Below are 19,867 nucleotides of genomic sequence, written 5' to 3'. Positions count from 1 at the left end.
GCCAACTGTGGGGATGAAAAAGCACTCTGTTGAAGTTGTTTGAGTAGGAAATACGGAAGAAAGGAAGATACAGAAAGAAGGAGGGAGGAGAAGGGAGGAAGACTACTCCTGAAAGATGAGGCTATGTATACAAAAGTTTCTCTGTTGGCCTGTGAGTTTGTGTGTGTGCGTGCGTGTGTGTGTGTGTGTGTGTGTGTGTGTGTGTGTGTGTGTGTGTGTGTGTCTGTGTGTGTGTGTCTGTGTGTGTGTGTGTGTTGTCTGTGTGTGTGTCTGTGTCTGTGAGTGTGAGTTGGTGTTGGTGGCGGTCGGTGCCAGTCCAGCAGGCCCTCATGGGGAGCAGCAGCGGCGACTCTGATGGCAGTTCAGGACATGGCCCCATTTGTTCAGAGAGTTATGCTGCTGCTGTGTGTTTTGAATAGACAGCGTTTCCCTTTGTGTCCATCGATCAAAACAGAGGGGCAAAGTTAGTCAGCAAGTTGCATAGCTTCTGCATTCTGACTCTTCAAGCCTCTTTTGTATGAAGTTTGACACAATGTTTTTCACTGTGTTCGACCTGCCGGGAGCCATGCTGAAGGTAAGAGTTGAACTTTTTTATATAGTAGAATGTGCAGGATTTTTTTTCAGTTGATCATAAAAGACAGATATTTTGAGCGTTTGTTTTTTCCTCCCCTAAATCAAATGAAACACATGAATGCTGTGTTCTCTTGGATGTCAGAGCACATGCAAACAGAAACTACTACTGTACTATCCAGCTAAATAATTTATATGCTTTTTATCTGATCTATTTTCTGACGGCAAACTATTTTGCTGGTGAATCCCTGGCACTTTTGATATTACCTGAAGGCAAATGGTACAGATTTATACAAGTTATTTACAACAAGAGCCAAGCCATTCCTCTGGAAACTAGGCTACAGATCAAAGGATTGTTTTGATCTCTACTTAGCATATTTGTTTAACCTAGCCAGTGATTCTGAAAAGTGCACCAGCTTTTTGGTGATATGCAGAGCATCCTTTATCCTTCTTTCTCTTGTGTTAGCGCTGGATTTAAGTACTTTCTGTATTTAGGAGACAACTGGATTTCCCAGCTTTTGAAATGTAGTTGCCCACTGCTAGCTGTGTTGGCACTCCAGAATAGATAGACTAGGTGTGTTCCACAGCTAATCCTGATCGGCCTTGTAATAGTATTTGTGGACTGTACAGAACCCAATTAGGGCATAATGTGTTATTTTTGTTTCTGTAATGTTGGATTAAATTTAAAAATGGTTGTTTTCGCAGTTCTTCCTCAGTGTTTACTTTTTTCATTTGCATGTGTTTGATTTTGCCGAATGGAAATGTAGCATTTAGCTGTGTGTCTGTCAGGGAAAGCACTGCAAACACAACACTTCCATGTACACTACAAACACTGCAATCACAGTATTTTTTTCTGGAAAGCTTTAGGCGTGTGTGTGTGTGTGTGTGTGTGTGTGTGTGTGTGTGTGTGTGTGTGTGTGTGTGTGTGTGTGTGTGTGTGTGTGTGTGTGTGTGTGTGTGTGTGTGTGTGTGTAGTCATACAATTCTCTCACAGTTTGGGTTAGTGGGATGATACCAGGTTTATTCACATACAGATACACAGAGACAGAGTGAAAGGGAACGGGCGAGAGAGAGAGAGAGAGAGAGAGAGAGAGAGAGAGAGAGAGAGAGAGAGAGAGAGAGAGAGAGAATGCGAATGAACAGAGGTTGATGGCTCACAAGAGGGATAAACCTGGGAAGTCATGCTGTAAATGTGTTTTACAGAAAACAATGAAAGGAGCGGACAAAGCGATTGTGGCGAAGTCCTTTGGAAAATGGCAAAGCAGCTCTCAAAGGTCCAGGACCATGGAGAAGCCGGATGAGCCGCGGGAGGAAGGCAAGGAGGAGGAGGAGGAGAGCCCTTCCAGCTGCACCTGTGAGTGCTCCAGAAAAGGCAAGGAACCAATACAAGGGGAGGAGGAACTATTTCCCCCCCGTTTTGTTGTTTCTTCATGTCTGTAAATATAGACACTAACACACAGACATGTAGGCTACGCACACATGCACAAGACAAGCACAAGCACAAGCACTGTGTACATTCATAAGCAAACACAAAAACATGTACAAGACATAACACATACAAACTCGTTCATTCACTCACACACACACACACACACACACACACACACACACACACACACACACACACACACACACACACACACACACACACACACACACACACACACACACACACACACACACACACACACACACACACATAACATTTAACTAAAGCCACTGCTTATGGACTGCTTTTGCGATTAACTGTGACTTGTTTGGACTGATGCTGTGGCCTGCCTCCCTGGTATAAACAAACAAACAGCATTGTTAGATGGGAGGAGAGAATTCCTTTTTTTGAATGGGGATGGGGTGGTAGTGTGTCCCTAATGATACGGGCCTGCCAGAAAAAAAAGACAAAGCAAAAAAGCACAAAAACAGTCACAGGTGCTTGGGAAAAGAGAAAAACGCAGTGAATGGTCACTGAAGTCCCGCAGGAGGCCTTTCACTGGCCGCCAGTACAGTGGGTGGACTTTTGACAAGGACGTTTGTTCAGAGCCAGGTGGAGCGGTTAACTGAGCATGCTCCCATAAACTACTATTCATATGCTAATGTGGCTCAAAAAAAAACTTTTTATTTATTTTTCTACTTCAGTGCTGGGCAGAAATAATTATAGGGTGGCTGCTGTTGGACACATTAAGACCGAGAAAATTGTATACAAGCAAAATGGTTTTCTAACCATTTTAAAAATCCATTTAGCTATACATATTTGGAAGGTTGAGATCTAGTTGTTTGTGTTCATATTCACTAAAAAAGCTAGACATCTTCTTGAAATCTTCATCAAAGAAATCAAGGTAACTTGAATGAAGATGCTATATAGTGCGAAATTCACTGACATTAATTAACCCTTTTGCTGAAGACGTATTGCATACTGTGCTTACTCGCATTGCATTAGACAGAGAGCACACTGTAATTGGTCTGTTGAAACCGCGAATGACTGCCCTTGAAGCATAATTTTATTTTTCAACCTGCAAAGAAAGTATTTTCCTGTGCTGTTAGTTTTATAACTTTACATTTGTATTGAATTAATGGCTCAAAGGGTGAGTTGATTGCCACCACTGACTTTGATTCTACAGTAACCTTTAGCATTTACATAAAATCTTATTAAAGAGCTGAAACTGCTGCCTTGTCTCACTATGTAGCCTAGATGTTGCATTTAACTCCACACATGTAAATGACGAGCATATAATAGTGGGTGAGACTTGTGCTAATGAGTTGGGATAATGAAAGCAAGAGCAGCAATCAAACACCACTGCAGTTATGCTGCTCTACAGAGCAAAAAGGCAGTAACTGCACAGAGCTCCAAACTGAGTAAAATGACTTTTAAATGATACTGCAATCCAGTCTAAGTAGTTTTGGGGAGATAATTGACATTCAGCAGCTGTGTTACTTTATATTACCACCTTTTGTGCAGATGAATCATTTTATTTAAATTTAAACTTTGATATATAGCCTATGTCATTAAACTGCCCTACAAAGCAAAAAGGCAGTAACTGCGCAGAGCTCAAAACTGAGTCAGTTGACTTTAAAATGATGCTGCAATCCAGTTTAAGTGTTTTTTGGGATATTACTGATATGTGACAGTTTTGTTACTTTTTATTACCACCCTTTTTCCAAATCAATCATTGTATTTATCTGTAGACTTTGATATATATGGCATTAAAGTTATAGTTAGTCATTTTAAACAGCAATGCAGTTACTGCCTTTTTGCTTTGTAGGGCAGTAAAGTCACAGTAACTCATTTTCCACAACAACGCAGTTACTGCCTTTTTGCTTTGTAGGGCAGTATGGCTTTTGCAAGGGCAAGGACATACAGTACAGTCGTCACCAGTTACAGACATGTTTGACTACACTTGAACTTTGCAGAACCGCAATGACTTTTTGTACATGGCATTTTTTTTATACATATGATAAATGCTCTAGTAGGTCCAGACCTATTTTATCACTCTCTCCTCACTCATCAGGATCTCAGGATCTGTTATAATGCTTAATCTTTATCAGTATCAGTCCTCTCTCTCTCTCTCTCTCTCTCTCTCTCGTTCTCACATAGTATGGTTTTATTACAGGGTAGTAAGTTCTCTGAAGAAGGAAATGGATGTATAACAATGAGAGATACTAACTAGTGGAGGTTTAAACCAGATCCTCTCTAGTGCTACTGTCCTGGCAAGATGGATATCTGGTCATGAATTGTTTTGGGAGTATTGCTCCATGTGTGCCATTTTATTAACCCCTTAATACGCGGCTTTATGAATTTGTTGTTACCAGTATGGTAATGACCAAGTCGTGGTGCATTACTAAAGGGCCTGTGTTGTGTCATAGTATTGCAGTGCTATGGTAGTTACATTTCAATGACTATTACAACGTGCCACTGGAGGTACGGCGCGCATTAAAGGGCTACGGTCAACTGTAGGCACGGTGTATTACTACATTGGAAACACACTTTATTGTTCATGAAAATTATAGTATTTTTCATATGTAAATAATTGCCAATATTTGTATTTTCTTGTAATTAACACATTGTTGAAGTAAGATAAGTTATATTGCACTTACGCACTTGCACTTTTTGACTCAATATTTGAATATGAATACTTGTAGATGGACTAATTTGACTTGTGTAGTTGTCTGAGAGGAACATAAGATAAGATACACATAGTAAGTTCCTACACTCCGTTGTTAATTCCTTGTGTAATTTAATCATACAATGCATTTATACAGATACATGTGTTTTCACACACTCATTGGTCAGAGATGACTCTTTCTAGTGAAAGTGAAAGCCCAACTGGGAAACGGCATCTCCCATTGTTATTGTGATACAGCACTCCATAGCACACAAGTGAACACTGCACACCACACACAAAGAAACTGCATTTATGCCTCACACGTGCAAGGGGACAGCCCCCAATCTCGCCCGAAAGGGAGCAGTGCGGCGGGACGGTACCATGCTCAGGGTACCTCAGTCATGGAGGAGGATGGGGAAGAGCACTGGTTAATTACTCCCCCAACCAACCTGGCAACCTGGTTGGGAGTCGAACCGACAACCTTTGGGCTACAAGTCTTCATTGCCTTTTCTTGAAATAGTCTGGTGATTTGGGGGCGGGCTTTCTGGAGTTGCCAACTGTTTCCCCAGTGAAACACATCTTGTGGGCTAGCCTAGTCTACCTAGTCTACTGTAAACTTCATCATCATCATCATCATCATCATGCATTTGTGAGTTCAGGCATTCCTTCCAAGTATTCCAGGAATGTCCCATGCTCCAGTAATAGTGCATACTGTAAGCCATAGAGCAATTTTGGCCTACTACCTCCCCTCCCCATTAGGGGTGTGCAAAATAATCGGCGAATCGATGCATCGCAATACTTACTTTCACGATACAATGCATCGATTCATGACAAGGTATCGTGATACTTATTTCTCAATATACTGCATGGATTCATGACAATTGATTATTTGATAACAATAAAATTCTATTTGCCACGGGTTGATTTTGTTCAGTAGAGAGTAGGTAATATTTCTGTTGTGATGTAAGCTCTCTCCCAGATGATAAAATGCTTAAATAGAATTAACTGACTTATGAAAGCTACACAGCAACTGACAAATAAGCTGTATTTTACACATTTACTGAAGTAAATATCGCAATGCATCACAGTAGTACATGAATCGCAATGCATCGTGATAGAATCGCATCGTGGCATGTGTATCGTGATGCGCATCGAATCGTGAACCCTTTGCCAATACCCACCCCTACTCCCCATGGAGGATCTGTTTAGAGTAGATACTTAACATTACATTTGGCAGACACTTTTATTCAAAGTGATACTGATACTGATGTTGTGTCTGTCTGCCATTAAGATATTCAGTAGTTAACCATATAAGGACACAATCACTTCCGGAAAAAAGGTCATCTAAATTTCTCAAGACATGAACATGATTGACTTAGCAATAGGAATTTGGCATTGCTGGTGTTTGAAGCTAATGCTTTGGCAAAATACTTTTGATTCAGTGGATGTTGTTGTAGACAGCTCTTTAGTTCTTGTAGACAATTAGTTTTCAAAGGCCAAACAGCTGTTCAGGAGTGCTGATAGAATGGTGCACTAGGCCAGTGTTTCTCAAACTTTTTCAGACCGAGGGCCACTTTGTCCCCCCAAAAATGTTCAGGGACCACCTATTAACTGAATTGACAGTTGAAGGGTACTATTCAGCACTGTTAATTTTTGATGCAGATCACTTACTTTTTATTCACATTTACAAGCCTTATTGTAGTGAAAATAGGACTTCAGACACGTTTGGCTTTGTGATTATGTTACAAATATAGCCTTCAGCTTGCCTATCGGGGAAAAGTAGAAATCCCTTTGAGGACCACCTGAGCTCTGTCACGGACCACCAGTGGTCCCCGGACCACACTTTGAGAATCACTGCACTAGGCTAAACGGAATGGTGCACACTGTGGAGCACAATTCAAATTCATGTGACAGAGCTATTTTGTTTCACAATAGAATTGTTGAATAAACTGTCTCTCAATGTTTAGAAGTCATACATTCGGCCTAAAATTCCCTCTCACTGACATGGATATGCAAAATAGACAGGAATGCAGTCATTGAGTCGTTTTAAAGTTCATTTGGCTTGTTGTGTCTGTGCCTGAAAATGTAAAAGTAAATACATTGTTGATTGTCTATTTTCCATATCTGGAACAACTAGTGAAGTGCATATTTTATATGTTTCTGCTGGAATGCTCCCATTACCTCCTCCAGACTGCTGTCTGTGCTATATCTCCATACTGTGAGGCTGAGGGAGAGAGAGAGAGAGAGAGAGAGAGAGAGAGAGAGAGAGAGAGAGAGAGAGAGAGAGAGAGAGAGAGAGAGAGAGAGAGAGAGAGAGAGAGGGGCAGAAAGAGACAGAGGGAAGGAGGGAGGGAGGGAGGGAGGGAGAGAGAGAGACACACACACACAGAGACACACACAGCACTCAGTGTGTCATATTCCGCGTCCTTTTCACCTGCACTCTCCAGCTTGCCGCGGTGCAGCGCAGCCTAAGCACATTTCCATGCTCCGTCTATATGGTCTTTTATAAATAGCATCAAAGGCGTTGTCATCTGCACCTTTTGGCTCTCTTCTGCAGACTCATTTAAGCAGGCCAGTCCCGGCGGACAGTGCTCCCATCTCTGCCATAACCCTGTAGTGGCGAATGTGTGGTGTAATTATGGGCTAGGACGGCTGCCAGGGAGTAATGCAGCACAACAGAGATAGGGGCCTCACGATGGCGAGATGTCTATTTCAGCCATTTTTGTGCAACGTTTAAGTGTTAGTAATGGAGTGAAAAACCTAGTGCTCGGAATAACCAAATGCTTAACTGAAATGCTTATACTAATTGATGCATCATTTTTTATTTTTTTTTGTCAGATCATTTAATAGCTTTGTGTTGACTTTATTTTAACATAATCCCTGAACTAATTATGATAGAGGAAGTGCAATTTTAGATTTTTGTTTTCTCAGTAATTTTTTTTCCGTTAACGGCACACTTCATAATTTACATAGTCCTCAATTCACTACTAAAACTACTTGTAATCCGTCACTACTTGTAAACATTTGTGTAGTATGATATACAGTGTGTGTGTGTGTGTGTGTGTGTGTGTGTGTGTGTGTGTGTGTGTGTGTGTGTGTGTGTGTGTGTGTGTGTGTGTGTGTGTGTCTGTGTCTGTGTCTGTGTCTGTGTCTGTGTGTGTCTGTGTCTTCTTGTGTGTCTGTGTCTACAATATGTCTGTATATCTGTGTCTGTGTGTCTGTGTCTGTTTCTGTCTCCTTGTGTGTCTTTGTCTACAGTATGTGTGTATATCTGTGTCTGTGTGTGGGTGTTTGTTTCTGTTTGTGTGGGTTATTTTGTGTGTGTCTGTGTGCATGTGTGTGTTACAACCCTGTGATAATTAGAGTGAAGTTACCTAACTTCCTCTCAATTGAACTGTGTGAAGTGTTTGGAGGAAGTGCAGCTCTGTGCTCTGGAGTGTTCGCTCTTGTTAAGCCTGCTTAGGTTGTGCCATTGAGCGATCCTGAAGTGTGAAATTGTATCCCGGTACAGATTCTGTAATCGTTCCGAGGGAGTCTTGTTAAATGGTTTACTTGGCACTTTTGCGGGGCATTTGCTGAAGATAGCAAAGACACAAAGACTGCCCATGATCGGATTAACTGCGCTGTGGAATGATGTAACTCTTTTGTCTCTGCTTGTGTGACATGTTTTCTATGGCAACAGAGTACTGGTCAACCTGAAAATTTAGGCCACAGAGTCACATAATAACAGTAGGGCTATCATGAGGTTCCCAGTTTGTATGATACAACTAGCTTTGTTAATATAATGATAATAAACATTAGCGACATAATATCAGATTTGTAACCATTTTCAGAATCAGCTCTCCTACGCACACAGGACCACAGTCACCATAACAAATGGATTTCTGCAGACATGCTATAAAAGTCTCACAAATACACTGCAGTTAAAGCATTTACATAAGTGTGACTACACCTAAGTGTGTTATTTCTTTGAAGATGTTGTCTGTAGTGGAATAAGAAGGGATTGAATATATTATTATATTATTAAGTCCAAAAGGTTTGAACTGTGAAAAAAAATATTTATTTTTCATATGTACTTAGTTAAAAGCTAAGAAAATAAAACAATTTATGTTACGTGGTCGCTTATATGATAGATCCTATTACAACAGTATTTTTTGTCACTGGCGTTATTTGGTGACTGGACTTTTAATTGTCCATCTCTAATGGAGTCTTTAATGCTCGTATATTTAAAAAATATGTCATCTGGTGTTTTCTGATCATTTTTCGCAACCTCAATCAATTGTGTTGTCTCCTTAGACTACAATTCATTATCCAACTGGCACCTCTGATGGACTGACTGAGAATCAGCATTTGTCACGGAGTCCATATTTGATAAATGCACATTATTTTACACCCTGTCCCTTTGATTTTGGACATGACCATAGCAAGTCCTATTCCTCTGCTCTACTAGAAAGAAGCAAAAATTACTGCATTTACTGGAGGTTTAGATGCTTGTTTATCACTTTTAAATACCATCATCTTTGCCGAAATCCCCTCTCAAAAGAACCTTTCAGTTGCTGGAATAAATTCAAATTAAAATTTAAATCCTTCTTTGCATTTCTTCAGCCTCTTTTAAAATAGCTGCCTCCTTTTAGAAAGCTGTTTATGTAGTGATCTGTTCATAATCCAGTTTGTTTCTCAACAGCAAAAAAAAGAAGGGGGAAAAAAAACAAGAAGAAGGGAGAAAACACTGAAATCGTATTATCACTATCTTAGAGTGATGATGCGAGAAGGCAGAAAGTGTCTGGATCTGTGGGAAGTTTTCAAAGTGCCAAATCTAAAGAATATTGCAAATGCCTTTTGATCGACTACTCTGAACGAGCACGACACACAAATTTGACTTGCAAATGCTAATAGTTAAATTGTACAGCAAAAAACTCAGATGTGTCTGATTCCTTTTGTGGTGTTATTTCAGAATGGGGACAATGGGACGCCAGAGCCAGATGTATATATGGGAATATCTCTGGCTGAGCACCTCTCATGCAGGATGATGGTGTGCTGTACATCTATGACAGATATGTGTCAGCTCAGTGTGTTGAGGGTGCTGAGGCATAGGAGCTTCCTATAATGCCAAACACCTACAACAATTCCTCGTCTAAACAGATTTTCACACTCTGTGCACTGAAGTCATATCAGGCAGTCACTTTTCATTTTATGTGGTACAAAAAAGGTGTGCCTGTTCAGACAACTCTTTTGCCGTCTGTGTTGAGATGGGAAATTCATGTAAACAAATCATTTTAATAATTCCCCCCGTCAGTCAGTGTTTTTTTTTTTTGCATTTTGCATTTTGAAGAGAATAAATACAGTACAGATAAATAACACAGGACTTTTCAAGAGGTTCTTTGGAGCAGGCTAGATTGGATTTATTGTTGGAGGACAAATTATAATTGTATCTGGTAAAAAGTTGGCAAAGATCTAAACAAAAGGAAATCAGTAGCCGTGCCCACTAATCACTCGGAGCGAGCTCCTTGTGCAGGGGGAAACTTACCTCATAATCAATTTCTTTGTTTTGTTCAAAGGGCATTTGCATGTTGATTCGGTGTAGCACATTGGATGCAATCAAAACATTGTCATCCATGTTAATAAGTGGGCTTATTTGTTCTCTCGAGTGGTCCATGGGAGCAGCAGAGACAAACTAAAACACTAATTCAAACTAGTTTTAACGGCCAGATTGAAACATGAAATATGCATTTTAATAATTAAGGCCGAATTCAAGTCTTCATCTTGGGTTATGGAAAACAGGGGGAGTTTATGATGGTAGATTGTTTGAGTGTTTGTGTATGTGTTTGTGTATATGTGTTTTGGAGGGGTTTGTTTTGAATGATACATCCACTTGCATACATCGGCTGTGTATACTCTGTAGTCTAAATCTGAAATGAATTATCTTCTTACGGTCACCACTGTCTGGTCGTTTGGCATGATAGCAATTTAGGAAAGTAATTTTATATGCTCATTTTTTCACAATAGTCGTCACATGCACAGAAAAAGCCTACAGTAGGCATTGAAGTTAACGGATTTCATTGTCCAGCATTGTCCAAATCACAACCGTAGTGGGACTGTCAAAATGGAACGCTACCTAAAGGTGGCGAGAACAACGTTATCAGCTCCTGCCGACTGGTGCCAGACTTGGCCACAGCAGTACTACACCCCCTCTCTTGCACGTGCAGCGCTGTGTGGCCTCTTTTGAAGGTCCCTGATTGGTTCAAAATGCAAACACAAACACACACAGATACACACACTTATCCGACATGCTAGTTGTTGTTTGTATAGAATTGATGGTTTTATAGATGTGCTACTCCGCGTATGGACAGTACATACCGTATCAGATCCCAGGTGACCTACCTTAGGCGTACAGTAGGTTAGAACCTGGTGATTAGGTTAGGTTACTTTATTAGTCTCCACCAGGGAGAAATTTGTTTCGGAGGCAGGGGGTTGCAGCAGTACAAAAATACAAAAAAGGACAACATCAACAAACTCATACACAAACACAAGTACTGGGAAATAAAACAATACAAGGATAGACAAGACAAGCTCTCAGAAACATCAGATGTACTAATAGGGTAGGGTAGGATAGGGTGCCATGTATTAATGTTGTATAACACTGTGTAGTAACACGTTACATACTCTGGCAGGACAATAAGAACAAATCCTTTGAGGAAAAGAGGAGTAGACAGCACAAGTTGTTGAACACATTAGATATGCTGGTTAAGCATAGTTCAACCATCGTTGGTTCTCTCCCATGGTAGTAGCCACTTATCCTACTGATGCACACCTGTGCCACTGTTTTGTATTTGCATGGCATGTCATGGCACCTGTATGAACATGCACAACATAGCCTTCTGAACACATCTGTCTCTTTTAAAGAAGGGATACAAATTATTACTGAATAGTAATAGTTAGTATTGCACTCCCTGCTTTTCCTATCCTGAAGTGCATCCTTGCCCTAGCCAGGCCGTGCCCTCCTAGTGACCCAACACCTTCAGCGTTGCTACTAGTCAGTTCAAGAGCAATGCAAGTACTTTCTGAGCTCCTGAAAAATTGGGAACTCCTCCCAGTTTGTCAAACAACCATTAGCAAACCAAGGGAGGTGGGTCAACCATGCCGTTTGGGAAATGTTAATTGTTATGCTCTTGGTCAGACCAAGTCTCGAAGAGATTTGAAAGTCCAGCTGTGTGAGGGGGTGTGGCATTGCCTCCAGCTTGATGGCAAAGAACCCTTCTCAGTCACACTGCATATTACAGGTCTTGAGTCTTTAGCACTACAGTAGATAACCATGTGCTGACCTGTCTGACCAAGGGCACGTTTTTTATGTGGTGCAGGGGTACCAAACTCTTTTCCCACAACATATTAATTTCACAACTCAAAAGACCACATTCTATGAATTGGGATGTCAATTGTCATTCAGTCTCCAATTCATATGATTTTGCTTTTGATTATTCGACAATATGAAAATGATAAATTGATGGTGGATGCGCGCAGTGCGCAGCGGTCCCAGGAGTACTAAACTTTGTATTAGTTTGTTGCTGCTACTAAGTATTGTACCCGAAACACAATTTCGTTGCCTTTTTGACAATGATAATAAACTCTTGATTGATTGATTGATATTCACTGACATGCACCAAGTTGTGATAGACCCTCCTCTGATAGGCCTCAGTGATATAAAATGATATTGGACTGAGATGTAAAGGCAATATAGGCCATTTGGTATTATTTACTTTTTAATTAATTAATCTTTAGTATACTTCATCAGCATAGGGCACTATTGAAGGTCATGGTTTTGTCATGATTGTATGTGAAATTCAGTCAGTTTCTCTGAAGGTTTGGAGAGTTATTTCTAGTACAATGTTGGCCTTCAATGGCGTGGCCAATTGAGAGGGAAACAAGACAAATGGTCCTCCTCTTCCTTTTTTAAAGTAAAGTAAATATGGGGTGCTGTAACGCACCACGCTAAGCCCCCCACATTTGGGCTTGTATGCACTTGGGGACCCAGGTTTGAGTCCGGCCTTGGGTCATGTCCCAACCCTGCCCCCATCTCTCTGTCACACTGATTTCGTGTCCTGTCATTAATAAGGGCACAAAAAGCCCATAAAAATATCTTTAAAAAAAAGTAAATATGGGGGGGGGGGTGCTGTGGCGCAGCGCGCTAAGCCCCCCACATTTGGGCTTGCATGCCCACGGGGACCCCGGTTTGAGTCCTGCCGGGGTCGTTTCCCGATCCCACACCGTCTCTGTCCCACTCGCTTCCTGTCACATCTCAGACTGTCCTGTCAGATAAAGGCATAAAAGCCCCTAAATATATATATTTTTTAAAAAAAAGTAAATATGGGCATACTGCGAGACATAGTGTACACTGACATCATCATACTGTCTACTGCAGTGGTTCTCAACCTTTTCTGAATGAACGCCCCCTGGACCTCATCATAAGTCTCCCAACACCCCCTTGACCTCCTCATAAGCCTCCCAATGTCCCCCTTTGCATAAAAAAATAAAATATACCAATGCCCCGCAATGACGAGTAATTATTGCCCCCTCTCAGCTGTGTCCTTCTCAACGCCCTCCCTTGGTCTACCCAATGCCCCTTGGGGGGCAATAGAGCCTCCATTGAGAAACACTAGTCTACTGCCATACTGTACCACTACTTGCCATATCAACTCATTCAGATGAAGCATAAGATGTAATCATGCATATGTTCAATGTTGGCCCTTGATGTGATTCATCGAACATTTACCACCAGTGTGGTCATAATAGACTTGTAAACAACAAAACATTTTCTCAACTAAAACATGGTAGCCCCTTAATGCACGCCGTACCTCCTGTGGCACGCTGTAATAGACATTGAAAGTTAACTACTATAGTACTACACTACTCTGACAGTGCACAGGGCCTTTAGTAATACATTACGACTTGGTCATTGCCATTCTGGTAACAGCTAATTTATAATGCTGTGTCTTAAGGGGTTAAGTATCATTCACAGGACAGAGAAAGAACTTGACATACTCTGAGACATTGGCAGTCATTGAGGATGCATGGCTGAATCATCTGTCTGAGCCTGTGCAGTATAGCGAACATGTCCTTTTAGTCACCTGGAATCCCCGCCGAGAAAACCAGGAGCAGAATGGGCAGAGTGGGTGGGCATTGTCAGGTTTGATGGATGATGGATGGATGGGTGAATGAAGGGAGGGATGTATGTATGGAGGTACAGTGCCCTGTTGAGGGGGATCTGTGTGTGGAGACAAATGACAACAGCACAGTGCTTGACAGGGCTGGGCTAGGGGAGAAATAGGGCCCGGGCACTTTTGCCTTAAAGGGACCCCTCAAATTAGCGGCGCAGAACTTACTCACCGGTGGGCCCCGCACCCTCATGGGCCCCTATTTTCAGAAATGTTAAAAAAAAAAGTAAAAAAATCTTTTTACATTTCTGAAAATAGGGGCTCACAAGGGTGTAGGGCCCACCTGGAACTGCTATGCTAGATGGCCTGTCCAGCCCTGGTGCTTGATGTATTCCTCAGAAACAAACACACGGGTATCGGGTAGAGATTTTGGAGAGCACAGTCATGCCCAGATTACTGTCTGACAAGCTGCAGGGCGTGTTTTCCATACATGCACAGAGACTTGATATTTGACGTATACGCATGCCTTAAGCATCCTCAGATGCCTAACAAGCTTTCATCTTACACTGAGTATCCACATTTCCACCTCCTGTTTATAAGAGGTTGAAGCTGACTGACATACATAACTGCCGGTGTATGTTTCATCCCACAGGAGCTTAGCTTTAAAAATAAATAAATAAAAAAACGAGAGAGAGAGAGAGAGACAGAGCGATACAAACTGAGTGATGGCACACTAGATTATGGCATCAAATGTCATACACCCAAAAAGACAGATGGAAATGTACTGCTTACCTGACAGAAAAACAGTTCACAGCACTTAAAGTTTCTATTTCATGCAATGCTGGGATACATTAGCTCTTTGTATAGGTTTTCCATTGCCTTATGTGGAGGGCTAAACAATAGGGTGCATTGACATTTAACTTTGCTTGCATAATTGTCAGTATGAAGCAAAAAAAAAGCTTTTAGACATTAAACAGGTGTGACCCACTGTGATACTTTAATAGATGCGATCGAACATTTTCTGAAAACACACAGTGTACTTTGATAAAATGTGAGCCCTTTTTTGACATGTAATTTCAGCTCGCCCACTTTGCTCTCATATTTGTACTAATCCACAACTGTTGTCAGCTTTGTTCTTCATAAAATGTTTTTTTATACCCCAGATTAAATATCAACACTTTGATGTACTTCCACAATAATGGAAAATTCATCTTGTTTGGAAGAATATATTTTGATTGAGCCCATTGAATTCTCCCATTATGGTAGTGCAATTACAAAATAAAATAAACCTCTCAGTGTGTTTGTTTGTGTGTGTGTGCGTGTGCGTGTGCGTGTGCGTGTGTGAGTGTGAGTGTGTCTGTGTCTGTGTGTGCGCTGTGTGTGTGTTTGTGTGCGCGCCCTAGTCATTACATTTTTTTTTATCAAGGCTGTTGTTTAAAACTTCATCCTTTTTACAGTTGATTTATTTTATGTTGTTCTGACCTCTCTACGCTTTCAAGTATTTGATTACATGAAGTTATCAACAGTGTCTCTGACAGATGCTTGTCATGTCATATTGTACTGTAATTATGTACAAAAGAGAGACATGATTTTTGTAAGATGCTTAGGAGAATGGCACACAGCTCTTGATTACTTTTGAAATGGAACAGCCTTGCCATAGGCTCTGTCCTTTTTTTGACATATCCTAATGGTAGAGGAAATGACACAGATATACAGATACATATAGACAGACAGTCAGTTTCTCTCTGTTTCTCTCTCTCTGATACTCTCTGATACTCTCTGTCTGTCTGTCTGTCTGTCTGTCTGTCTGTCTGTCTGTCTGTCTCTCTCTCTCTCTCTCTCTCTCTCTCTCTCTCTCTCTCTCTCTCTCTCTCTCTCCCACTCTCACACACAGACACACACACATAGAAAAAAATTATACTTTCAAATGAAGCGTAGAAGCATGGTAATGATCAACCGTTAAAACGCTGGTCAGTGACACACTGCCCCCTCTGCTCTGGGTGTGTGTTTTGACGAGCTGAAAGTGTGTCATGAAAAACTCCGCCTGACGGTACACATGGGGCTCACACGTCTCTCTCCTGGGACTGACATCAAACTTGGGGACAAGAGAGCTTTGGGTTTTGGGTTTTCAGGGGTGGGAAGTGGTGTGTGTGTGTGTGTGTGTGTGTGTGTGTGTGTGTGTGTGTGTGTGTGTGTGTGTGTGTGTGTGTGTGTGTGTGTGTGTGTGTGTGTGTGTGTGTGTGTGTGTGTGTGTGTGTGTGTGTGTGTGTGTGTGCGCGTGCATGTGTGTGTGTGTGTGCGTGCGAGCCTGTATATATGTGTGTGTTTTGTCTGTGCATGTGAGCGTGGGGTGTTAGCTCCCGTTCTTCCCAAGAGCAAGACCGAGTGGGGCCCCTCGTGTATGTGTCACTCCCCCTCTCCACCCCTCCTTCCTCCCCTTCCCTCCCCCTCTCCTCTTCTCCCCTCCCCTCCCCCTCTCCTCTTCTCCCCTCCCCTTCCCTTCCCTCCCCAACCCATCCCTACTCCTCCTCCCCTCCAAAACGGAGGATTTGGCCACAGGCGTCCTGCCCACAGACACTATTGCCCCCACCACCACCACCACCACCACCTCCACCACCACCACCACCACCATCCCCTTTAAAAAGCTCCACCCAGAAGTGTGGCAGGCCTTTGTCATTGTAATGGGGGCCTGTGTTTGCTCTGCGCCTGGGCTCTGTTTGCCCTCCTGCCTCCGCCGCACCCTCCCCGAGTCAGCAGGAGGGAGGCCGACCGCCTGACGTCACGGCCAGCGACATCAGGCTTTTGTCATAAGCCAGGGTCGGTGATGCCTTCAACTTGCTCTCTAGTCTCTACTCTATAGTCCCCCCCAGAAGACACATGTAGAACCACTCAGACACACATGAACACACACACACACACACACACACACACACACACACACACACACACACACACACACACACATATGCATATACACATATTACATGCATGCTTGCTTGACACAGACACATTTATTTGAGGCCCGTCTAATATGGCAGCTCAGAAGGGGTTGCAGTGGCCTGCTGGGAGGAATTACACCTAATTAATCAAATAATTGCTCGGGCTGCTGCGTCCCCTTAGTCACTGCAAAAAAAGAAAAAAAAATCACTTCCAGGTCTCTGGGTTTCAGAGAGACATCACCCTCCCCACCAACAGACACTAAGCCATCGAGACAAATCATTTCCATTCACTAAACAACTCTAGCGATGACCACCAATGATAAGACACGAATATAAATAAAATAGATTAGTGTCGAGGAAAGAAAAAAAAAAAACGTTATCAGTAGAGGGGCCTTTCGTTCATTTAGGTGTGCACTTTTTTTCTCTCGAGGTAGTGATGATGATGGTGGGGGGTTGTTTCCGTAGCAATAAAGTCACAGACATTGAAACTGGTCTGTTGAGCCATTGTTATCGTCCCTGGCCATCTGCTGCCGAGGACTGACATTCCCGCTCATTTGCATGAGGACTGATATGGGTTGGGGGTGGGGGTGGGGTTGGCGGGGGGGGGGGGGGGGGGGGGGGGGTGAAGGGCTTGGTCTCTCTCTCTCTCTCTCTCTCTCTCTGTGTGTGTGTGTGTGTGTGTGTGTGTGTGTGTGTGTGTGTGTGTGTGTGTGTGTGTGTGTGTGTGTGTGTGTGTGTGTGTGTGTGTGTGTGTGTGTACTGGGTTGAAGGGGGGGCAGTGTAGTTTGTGAGGGCATATGCCACGCACCCAAGACAACAATGGTAGTGAAAGTTTTAGAAGCTTGGAGGGGGTGGGGGGGATTATAGTAACATGTCGAAAGAGGGAGAGGGAAACCTAAGTGTGTGTGTGTGTGTGTGTGTGTGTGTGTGTGTGTGTGTGTGTGTGTGTGTGTGTGTGTGTGTGTGTGTGTGTGTGTGTGTGTGTGTGTGTGTGTGTTTATGCACATTCATTCACAACCTCTGTGTCCTCTCTATTTGTATGTTTTGCGGATGTGGAGAGGAGTGGAGGGAGAGCGTGTGTGTGTGTGCGCGCGCGCATGTGTGTATGTGTTTGTGTGCGCGCATGTGTGTGTAGTGGTGGAGATGGGGGGATGCTGTTGATGTGCAAATGTGCATCATATTGAAGCGCTCTGAATAGGGAGGTGTGACGTAAAAAGGGCCCAGAACGCAGGTGCTTATCTCTAGGCTGTCAAAGGCACAGTGTGTCATATTCCTGGGGACTACCTTTCAAAAACACACACAGCTTCAGCACAAGGCTTCAAGAGACGGAGGGCACAGGAAAAATCTAAATCAAAACTTTCAGGATCATTGAAGTAGGTCTGTGATTTTTTTTTTTTCATTTGCCTTTTTTTGACAGTCATTGTGTTGTGTCCTTTGTGATCATTTCTTCGACACGGCTATCATAGCAAGTGAATTTTCAGGGATAACCTCATGCTAGCTTTGGTGTGTGTTGCCTCTTCTTGTAAATAATACAGCTTTTAAAGAGTATTTTAGACAGTTGTGCACGTACAAAGTTGAGTGAAGCAGCGTCCAGATTTGTTTGACCAGGTTAGTTCAATGTTTGAACAGGGAGCATATACTTAGTCTAAAGCTGTGATTTTACTCTATTTTTCTACGACAAGTGAAATACATCCAGATTTATCGGTGTTGCTGTTGTTTAGCTGTTGTTCTGCTTACTTTAGCACTAAACTATTCTCGTCACAGATGCTGTTCGTAAAAAGAGTTCAGCTTCTCTCCAGGTTTTAGACTGTAAAAGAGGAGATTAAATGGCTCAAACTGTTTTTTTAAGAAGCATGACCTATTTTTGATCCTCCAGATAACATTAGATGCCGTCTACCCAAATTAAACCCACTGTCGTTTATGGAGAGTGTAAGCTTGTCTTAGAGGAACACATGTTAGCATTGTGTATGTGCACAAAGCATAGATAGGTTGTGCCAGACTTTAACTCTGACAGCTGTACACACATAACTATCAGGCTTTTAGTCATTCAAACTTTGATTCAATTTCCTTGGGAAGAGAATGTCTGTCTAAATCTGTTTATTTGTGTCACTCAGTGTTTCATTGTAATTGGATATGCTTTCTTGATCCTGTGTTTACTTTAAGAGTTTGTAAAAATGTAGGTAAAAGGACATCTTATGTTGTAATCATTTTAGTTACTATAAATAGCATTGGTAAAGTTGCACATATTTTTGACATCTAAAGTCATGTTTGGAAAACAAAGTTTCAGAGGTTGAAAAGTTGAAAATTAATCGTTTTGAATATTGTGCTTTGAATAATCTGTACTTGGTTTCTTGTCAAGCTTAGCTGACGGTGTGTCAAATAAAAACAGCATATTTTTTTCAGTTTTAATAAATGATCAAAAACAATCCCTGAAACTTCCTAAATATACCTGCAACTCCTGTTATATTTAAACACAACATGCTATATATTAATGAAAAAACTATTTAGTAGCAATCAGTTTTATTATTATTATAAAGTGATTATTACTGGAGACAGTTGTTTTTCAAATACACTTTGTAAATCCAACGATTCGGTGACATTGGAGGCGTAGAGGAGTGTGTGGGACATCTGACAATAAAGTCACATTTTGACATATTTAAATGAGCAACTATATTTTGCTGTGTCTTACATGGCCAAGTCGTCCTTGAGGGAAATGAGAAGAGAGATGTAGACAGGTGGACATGGATGGCCACCCTGAAAGCTGTGGCTTTTGGTGTTGGGCAAGAAGTACAGGGGGGAGCATAACCACATAATAGACACGAAGAAAATAGCCTAGTGTAAATAGGCATAATTGGCAATGGGTGGAAAAAAACAGTCTCTTGGGCATATACATTCAAACGCCAACTATAAAGCCCTGTGAGCTATAAGCAGACGTTTAATGCCTTTGAAAAGGGGCGCAGGGGCTGTGGGGCATTAGGCATTCTTTTGATGCTCTCGTGATTCCATACAAGCAACAGGGAGATGACAGAATTATACGCCATTGTGCTAATGAGCAAACAGGCATCTTTTACCCTCTTTTCCTCGCTGTCCCCCACACCCACTCGCAATTTCT

The 19,867-nt window shown here is 42.0% G+C and overlaps 1 protein-coding gene across 1 annotated transcript in view; it reads left to right on the top strand.

Annotated features, from left to right (window-relative positions):
* The first annotated feature begins 517 nt into the window (after nt 1-517).
* The window catches only part of st18 (ST18 C2H2C-type zinc finger transcription factor), a 60,054-nt gene continuing 40,704 nt past the window's right edge, over nt 518-19,867 (top strand). The window contains exons 1-2 of the mRNA XM_063220002.1: nt 518-574; nt 1,774-1,955. Coding sequence (XP_063076072.1) covers nt 518-574; nt 1,774-1,955 — 239 coding nt within the window. The remainder of the gene's footprint in view (nt 575-1,773; nt 1,956-19,867) is intronic.

The sequence above is a fragment of the Engraulis encrasicolus genome, chromosome 16, assembly GCF_034702125.1.
Source record: "Engraulis encrasicolus isolate BLACKSEA-1 chromosome 16, IST_EnEncr_1.0, whole genome shotgun sequence".
Lineage (NCBI taxonomy): Eukaryota > Metazoa > Chordata > Actinopteri > Clupeiformes > Engraulidae > Engraulis > Engraulis encrasicolus.
This window is presented reverse-complemented; position numbering and strand designations above follow the sequence as displayed.